The sequence below is a fragment of the Salvia splendens genome, chromosome 10 (assembly GCF_004379255.2).
Source record: "Salvia splendens isolate huo1 chromosome 10, SspV2, whole genome shotgun sequence".
NCBI classification, from domain to species: Eukaryota; Viridiplantae; Streptophyta; class Magnoliopsida; order Lamiales; family Lamiaceae; genus Salvia; species Salvia splendens.
This window is the reverse complement of record NC_056041.1, coordinates 25047676-25056730: the sequence shown is the minus strand read 5'-3', so window position 1 is coordinate 25056730 and position 9055 is coordinate 25047676. Positions and strand designations below refer to the sequence as shown.

The following is a 9055-nucleotide window of genomic DNA, read 5'->3' as shown; positions in this document are numbered from 1 at the left end:
GGAGCCGATTTTCAAAAAGTAAATGTTCTGGACTAAAATCGTATTTCGGTCATTTGTTTAGGACCAAAATAGTACTTCACTCCTTATATAACAACCAATTTAATTTCAATTAAATAATATACTCCCTCCGTCACATAAAAATATAGGCACTTGAAATGGCACGACAATTAATGTACAATTGATAAAGTAAGAGAGAGAGAATGAAAATGGTAGTTAAGTAGTGTTAATGGATGGTGTAACCCACATTATTACTCCCTCCGTCCCAAGTTACTTGAGTCGTATTCCATTTTTGGATTTCTTAAGTTACTTGAGTCATTTCTATTTTTGGCTAAAAACAAAACATATAATCTCATTTATTTTATTCTTTCTTTTACTTTACTCTATCTCATCTCTCTTATTTTATTCTCTCATATACCTTATTTTACATTTATTTAACTCAGTGAACATAACTTTCTTAAATCTCATGCTGAAAAGAAACGCCTCAAGTAATGTGGGACGGAGGGAGTATTAGTTTTTAATGAGCTGCAATGGTAGGCCATAGTGGTATAAGTTGTAAATAAATTGATGTATATGGGTAATGAGTTGGCGAAAACTTTTCGAAAATAGAAATGCTCATATTTTTATAAGACAGACGGAAATTGAAAGTGCACATATTTTTATGGGACGGAGGGAGTATAATTAATAAAATAGACATACATATATTTTTAAAAATATTATATTGAAAGAAAAAGTAATTGAAATATTGTTGGTGGAGATGGGTTTCACCTTATTAGAAAAAAAAAGTTTCTAAAATTAGAAATACACTTTTATGGGTTTGATTGAAAAAGAAAGAGTACATAATGTATAGTATTTTTTAAATTTGATTGTAATGTACACCATATGTATTTAATATGATCAATTCTCTCGTCATATATTTTATTTATCTTCCATTGCATTTCACACCCATCAAAAAATGAAATAAACCATTGATAAGTCTAAATATCTCCATTTTAAGTAGTGAAAGTCATTCAAGTATTATTCCCTTCGTTTCATGGAAGATGACTCGCTTTCTTTTTTGTTTGTCCCAATCAAGATGACTCATTATTTAAAATAGAAATACTTTTATCTCTACTTTAGTTTCTCTCTTACTTTACTCCCTCCCCTTAAAACACAAAATAAAGTTGAATAAAATCCTGCGCCGCTCAAGGAAGGGGTCATCTTTCTTGGGACAGAGGGAGTACTATTTTTTTATACAAGGAAGTTTTAATGAAAAAATGACATACATTGCTGTTTACAAAACATATTAAAAGGAGGATCAAAGATCGATCAAATTTTAAAACTCCACATCATTGTAATTATTTTATAGCATCCCCAAACTGAAAATCATAGATTCATTACTAAATAAATACTATAATACTCCTCCGTTCCATTATAAACAACAGATATTTCTTTTTGGATCGTCCCACTAAAAGTGAACCATTTACTTTTTTGGCAAAATGTACAATTACCATCTCTTACTTTGTTCTCTCTTAATATTTATTCTTTCTTCATGTTTATGAAGTATTTTATTATCTCTTCTACTTAATTGTCTCTAATTAACTTTTTACACATAATCAGTGGATGAGGCAGAATTTTAATCATGGGAGGCCCAAATTACTATTAAATATCGTTGAGTTGTTTCGATGTCGAGTTGTTTCAGTATCTACGACATGGAATTAACTCGAACAAAAGTAATAGAGAGATGTACGCGAGAGATGGATAATGAGATAATTAGAGGATTGAAATAAAAATAGAGATGTAATGACAACGCCAACATCGATATCATTAAAGAATATATATATTTTTTTATAATAAAGAGCATAGTATTATAATTAATTTTGCTAATATTGTACGTAATTATTTATGAAATAAAAGAGTTATTTTCTATTCTAGGTTTTTAATATTAAATATCATATCATTAAAATTGATTCTAAATGATATTATACTATGAAACATTTACATATTTATTGGATTAAAGAAATAAATTATGTTCTTAACTTATGAAAATTATTCTTAATAGTTACAAAATAAAATTATTTATACTAGACTACAAATTACTAAAGAAAATAAAAAAATATTCAAACAATAGATGACAGGCTAAGGAGTCGAACATATGACCACTCATACACAACTAGCAACTGCACTGTCCTTACCAATTGCACCACTTTGAACTGTGCTAAATGCTTCGTGTATATATACTATATAGGTAACGATCGAAAGGGTGAGGGGCCCAAGGCCTCCCGGCCCCATCCTAGCTCTGCCACTGCATATAATTTTCTTAAATTAAGTACCCAAAAGAAATGTCTTGCTTATGTCGGAACGAAAGGAGTATTACAAATCAGGGATAAACCGGTCGCCACCAGCTAATATAATACGTCGAGCGTGAAAAAGGATACACCATACTCATACCTTCATTACCAAAAAACCAGCGACATCTATGATCGCCAATTGGGGGCAATGAAGTAAACCCATTGCAATTTCTTGATGCTGTTTAGAGCATCAGTAACGAGACTCTTGAACTCGTCTCGGAGACGAGCAAGCATCGAGATGCCTTTGCAAGCAATCGTCTTGTCTTGTGAAAGGCCTTGTGATATTGATGTGAGAGAATTAGTTTTACACTTCAATGAAGTTTTTCTTGCTTTATACTCCCTTCGTCCTAGAGAAATAATCTTCTTTTTCCTTTTAGTCTGTCTCAGCAAAATAGCCACTTTCTATTTTTAGGAAGTCTTTTTCTCTCTTATAAGGTGAGCCACATTCTCCAGTAATAACACTTCAATCACTTTTTTGTTCTACATCTCTCGTACTTTATCAATTTCAAATTAAAACTCGTGCCATCCCAATGACTCTATTTTTACGGGACGGAGAGTATATTAATTTGTTTGATTGTAACACAAAATCAAGGTTTAGTCTTAGAAAAACCATAAAGGTGGTGGGTTCAAACCTCAAATCCAATATTTTGTTTTTGATTTTTTATTATATTTTTCTCATTTTATTATATTGTTTTCTTATTTATGCTTTTTCTTTTCTAATAGCATGTTTATACTTTTATTATCACGTGGATTTAATTTGTATAATGTTTGTATTTATGATTTAATGCGAATTTAATTTAAATATTAATTTAAAACTTTTATTAAAATTAATTTGCAAGTGAATATAATATTTTTTAATGAATCTTATATTTTAATTTAATTAAAGTTTTAATTTAGTTAATTTTATAATAAACAAATTATAAATATAAAATGAATATAAATTAAATAGTGGGATCTATGAATAATTAAGAAAAGAAGTAGTTATGAGAGGGAGGATTGCATGTATTTATTTCTTGATTAAGAGATGTATTATAAAGTGTTTGGTATCATAAAAATGTATAGAATTGGAATTGAATTATAATTCTAAATTTTACAATTCCTTGATATGAATTCCATATAAATAGTAAAAAATTTGAATTACAAATAGTCATAAAATTAGATAGCTTCACCACATACTACACACATTTCACACACTACACATACTACACACATTTCACACGCTACACACATTTCACACACTACACACACTGAACAAATTTCACACACTACACATACTACACACATTTCACACACTACACAAATTTCACACACTACGCACATTTCACACACTACACACTACACAAATTTCACACATTTCACATTATACATACACTACACAAAATACACACTAAACAAATTTAACACACTACGCACATTTCACACACTACACAAATTTCACACATTTCGCATTATACATACACTACACAAAATACACACGCTACATACACTATACACATAGTACACACATTACACACAAAATACACACACGACACAAATTTTACATAAAATACACACACTATACCCAAAATACACACACTATTCACAAACCAAAATTTCAAATTTGGTTTAGTTTAAACTTTTGGAAAATTTCAATTTTTTGATTCAGATCAGAAAAAGAAATCTAATATTGAAAAAAAATCCAAATATCGGATGCTTGAAATGTGTAAAATATGTGTAAAGTGTGAAAGTGTGTGAAATATATGTAGTGTGTGTAATGTGTGAAATGTATATAGTGCGGGAAATGTGTGTAGTGTGTGAAATTTGTGTAGTGTGTGTAGTGCGGGAAATGTGTCAAATTTGTGTCGTGTGTGTAGTGCGGGAAATATGTGAAATTTGTGTAGTGTGTGAAGTGTGTGAAGTGGGTGAAGTGTGTGTTTCGTGGATGAAGTGTGTGTTTCGTGGATGAAGTGTGTGAAATTTGTGTAGTGTGTGAAATGTGTGTAGTGTGTGCGGTGTGTGTGAAGTGTGTGTGTATAATGTGTGTATTTTGTGTGAAGTGTGTGTGAGTGTGTATTTTGTGTATAGTGTGTGTATAGTGTGTGTGCACAAATTATTCAAATTCAATTTCATAAATTACTTCACTTTACCAAACATAGGATTTGAAATTGAATTAGAATTCCAATTCCAATTCCAATTTAATTCAAATTCCGTGTACCAAACGGAGCCTTAGAGTTTTTGTAAAAAATGAAAAGAATCGCTTGTGAAGCTGCAGAAAAGTATCGACGTATCCTAATCCAAGCATAGACGATAAAGAAAATTATCTATGCGTATCAACTAGAGTATATTACGCTCTCTTTTTCCTCAACATAAAATATATCCATCTACTCCCTTCGTCCTTTAAATATTTTCACACTTTAACCGGCACGAATTTTAAAAAATATAATGAAAAGTGACTTAAAAAAATTAGTTGAGAGTGAGTCATACTTTTATATATTAATTTTATAATAAAATGTGAATTGTAATGAGTTAGTGGAATATGAGGTCACTATTAAAAATGATAAAAAGTGAATTGTAAAAAATTTTATGGTACAGACGGAAATAGATAAATGTGACAAAATTTATGTGACGGAGAGAATATTATTTAATAAAAACATTGTTTTACTCCTATTTAAAATGAGTAGGAATAGGAGTGGAGCATTAGAGCTCAATAAAGTAGGTGAATACAAAACCTGAGAGTTATGCATTAGAAGACACAAATGAGCATTGCTGTGGACACTACAATCAACGACTTCACTGTGACTTGCAACGGCATGCTTCCCTTATCCCTCCTAAAGAAGAGTGCTTCGTACACTGGCAAACTCAACACCACCCACACTCCGCACACGGCGAGCTGCGGCCACAACACCTCCTCCGCGAACCACAGCGCCTTCCCCGCCCCCCACCCGAACGCCACAAGGTTGAGCAGCGCAACCGTTGCAACGATAACCATCATGATAGACGAGCTCCCGAACTCAATCAACCCCTTCTTGTACCTCATCTCCGCCTCATCGTCCACCACTTTCGCAGTCAGCACAAATGCCGACTGCGATAGCCCTAACATCCTCATAACCGTCTCTATCAACGCCAATAAATAGGCCGTCATCCGCCTAATCACCACTATCCGCTGCAAGTTCCACCACCCTTTCACCGTATCCCCGACCGCAACATCCTCTGCCAGGCTGTAAGCAGTCTTGGCTGCGAAGACGTACGCAAAGGCAACCATCCACGAACTAGAAACACTTGGGAACAAGGGCACGTCGCGGAGCAACGCAAGAGGTGGGATGACAACATAGACGAGCGTAGGCAAGGAAAGCACGGGCCATAGGAGGTAGATACAGTATCCCATCTGGCCACCGAGGCTGATCTTCCCACGGCCGAGGATGAAGGGGCAGTACTTGGAGAGGAAGATCTGGAACATGCCCTCGGACCACCTTGAGTGCTGAATGAGAGCCACGTCCAGGGTTGTCGGTGCAACCCCTTTGAAGGCGTGCTTGCTCGGATTGTAGTACGCCGGTTTCCAACCCCTGCATTGAATGGATAAGCCCGTCACTATGTCTTCCACGGGACATCCGTACACCAATCCCATCTGCATAGATACATCAAAACAGACTAGTCATTCATTCTGTGCCTAATGTTTTCCCATTCATTGTTTAGCAAGAGAGACGAGGCGAAAACCTCCTTTCCCCACAGAGTGCCCTTCTCGTAGCTACAATTGGCTAAGGCCTTTGCAGCATCCTCTAGCTTTTCCACACTTTCCTTCTTTATGTTGTCTCCGCTTTCAATCCTGTGATTTCCGGAGTACTTTTTCCCCGATAGGCTTTCCCTCCTGTGGAAACATCCAGTGCCAACGTATAGGGCCACACCGAAACCATCTAAGCCCGAGAGCTCAATCTTCATCACCACAAGTTAATTCATCAAACAACGATTCCATAAATTATTATTCAAGTATAAAGTGAAGGCATACATTGTCAGTTGCAAAGTTTTGATTTCCATAAATATCATTCTTGATGATATTGTTATACTGCTGAGGATATTGGACGTAGCATGTCTGTGAGCCATGCTTTTCGTCCAAAAAGAAGCAGAGTGCGTCTTTGATTGCATCGGGATCATTCGCGTACATATCACAATCCACGTTGAGAATGATTGGCGCGTTGCTGATCACAGACGACATTCTTATCTGCAGCAAAAACAATTGCGATCATTCTCAAAGAGATGAATTTATTAGTTTGTTGATTGATTTACCAATGCATTCATTGATCCAGCCTTGAAGTTATGAGGCCATCCCGGCCTCTTTTCGCGGGACAGATACACTAGCGTGGGCAATCTGTTCCCCTCAACATCAGTTGCTTCAGGATTCCATCCATCTATCAAAATCTGAAACACACAACTTTAATATCACTCCTAATTAAACAGAGGAGGATGAGGATATGAGCTGAGAATAACCTGAACAATGGAATGATGATCCTTCTTTTCGACTTTGGAATTCCACTCGGAGAAACCTTTATGCTGATCCCTCATGTGCTCCGGAACAGACCCCTTTGCAGCCGCTGAATCAATGCGGCCTTTCATCTCCTCATACAGCCGCTGATGCAAAACAAATTAATTACTACAATGTTTGTCTAAAATGAAATGGTTTCAACTTAAACTCATTAGTTTCACCTTAACATGAGTCCATTCTCGCGCGAAACTGGAATCATCGACAGCGTTGGTGAGAGAAAAATAGACTGCAGGGGACCTAGGCTCGACGTTGTATTTCTTGGAGAAAGGTATCCAGTATTTGGAAAACAGAGAGGCCTCAAAGAGAGCATAGAAAGTGAGTTGAGAGCCGCCGTCGTCTGATAAATAGACGCTGAGTTTGTGGGATGGATAATTGTAGGACATGACCGATAAAACCGTGTTCACCACCAGAGAGGGCGGCTCTAGAACTGGATCAGCTGTGCAAACAAACACATCAACCGGTGGCACCTTCTCTCCGTATCTGCAAACAAGCCGAGGCCGAATTATATATTTCAAGATTCAATATATTAAGGTAGTGTTCGGTTTCCTAGATAAAAAATAATACCAAGATATGACTAATTATCACATGATTATCAGTTTAGTATTGAATTGTGAGATCCAATCTTATAAACCAAAACACTATACATTCAATCTCGAGATACAATCTTGAAAACTGAACAACCCCTAAGTGTCTTTTGGTCACAACAACTACAATTGAACTAATGTATATAGATAACACTCAACTCAAAGAATAAAAGTTGAACGAATCAAACTTGCATAAGCATAACATATACTACTTCTATCTATATAGGAATAGAGAGTTGGGTATCAAGATATATTAAGGTGATGTTCAATTTCCTAGATAAAGTACCAAGATATAATCTAGAGGGTGTTGGCTATAACTAATTATCATATGATTATTCATATAGACATGAGTTGTGAAATTCAATTTCATGAACCAAACACACTATAGTTTTGTTCGGTTTCAAAGAAAAAAAATAATAATAACAAGATATAATTTTGGACTGAGTTGTGAGATTATTTTAGTCATTTAACTATGACTAATTATCCCATGATTATCCATCTAAGATTGAATTGTAGGATTGAATCTCATGAACCAAACACTCTACATATTTAATCTCGGGATACAATCTTGCAAACCGAACACTCCCTATATATTCAATCTCGAGATACAATCTTGAAAACTAAACAACTACGATTGAATTAAGGTATAAACAACACTCAACCCAAATCATAAAACTTGAACAAATCAAACTAGCATAAGCATAACATATATACTACTTGTATCTATAAGTGAACTGAGAGTTGGGTACCTTGAGGAAAGCTTATCCTTGAAGGGGAAGCGGTAGACAACGGCCCAGCGGCCGGACTGAGAGATAACCCAGTAGCATCCCAAGACGGCCTCGGCACAGAGCATCGCAATCCAGCTGAATCTTCCCAATTCAGGGATGTGACTTAGTCTGTAAATCCAAACACAAACTATGCCTGCTAATATTGTTACACACAATCCTCTGTGCACTGCTCTACCTCTCCCTGCTCGCGTCTCAAACAAATCAGCATCTCCTCCCATTCTCACTCTCAATCTCACTCTCTCAAATTTTGTTTTTTATAAAAAATTCACTTTGCATGTTCCAAATCAGTTGCTTTCTTCACTCTTGATTTTGGAATTATATAGAGGAAAATGCGTCCCACACGACTACTGTTTATGATGATTCTTTGGTAATTATTGATTCTTTCATAGATAAGCTTATGGTGAGCTGGAGTGGAAGTACCTCAATTACTTCTGCTTTAACTTTAACAGAAGACTGACTCTAAAAGCGTCAGTAATGAGTGGGATTGTATCACACTTTTCCTATTAGTACAAAAGTTTGAAGTTGACATAAATCATACAAAAAGTTTTATTCGTGTTTCAATTTAGTACATTCTGTTATATGTGTTTAAACGGCGTTAACTCTTTGTCTATGTGAAGTACAAATTGTTTCATTATTGTTTCATATTGGTGCAAAAAAGTTTTTTGATTTTTTCATATTGATATAAAATTTTTTATCATTATTTCATGGTTTGCACGTCATATAAGTAAAAAGTTAACACCGTTTAAACACATATAACGGAATATACTAAATTGAAACACGAAAGAAACTTTTGTATGATTTATGCCAACTTTAAACTTTTTATACTAATACGAAACAAAC

At 35.0% G+C, this 9055-nt stretch overlaps 1 protein-coding gene across 1 annotated transcript; it reads right to left on the bottom strand.

Moving 5' to 3' along the window:
* Positions 1 to 4927: 4927 nt before the first annotated feature.
* LOC121753183 (cellulose synthase-like protein E6) lies at positions 4928 to 8630 on the bottom strand. Its single transcript, XM_042148384.1, has 7 exons — positions 8177 to 8630; positions 7005 to 7323; positions 6789 to 6929; positions 6588 to 6719; positions 6310 to 6522; positions 6021 to 6236; positions 4928 to 5931 (listed from the first exon to the last, which is right to left on the bottom strand). The coding sequence occupies exons 1-7, from the start codon at positions 8431 to 8433 to the stop codon at positions 5050 to 5052; spliced, it is 2160 nt and encodes a 719-aa protein (XP_042004318.1). The 5' UTR covers positions 8434 to 8630; the 3' UTR covers positions 4928 to 5049.
* Between the last annotated feature and the right edge of the window lie 425 nt (positions 8631 to 9055).

Excerpts from the sequence above, each read along its gene's own strand:
- LOC121753183 (XM_042148384.1), bottom strand. The coding sequence starts at position 8,433 with ATGGGAGGAGATGCTGATTTGTTTGAGACGCGAGCAGGGAGAGGTAGA. Across the intron at positions 6,523-6,587 it reads CTGGATCAATGAATGCATTG|ATAAGAATGTCGTCTGTGAT; the intron begins GTAAATCAATCA and ends TTTTTGCTGCAG. Across the intron at positions 6,237-6,309 it reads AAAACTTTGCAACTGACAAT|ATTGAGCTCTCGGGCTTAGA; the intron begins GTATGCCTTCAC and ends GTGGTGATGAAG.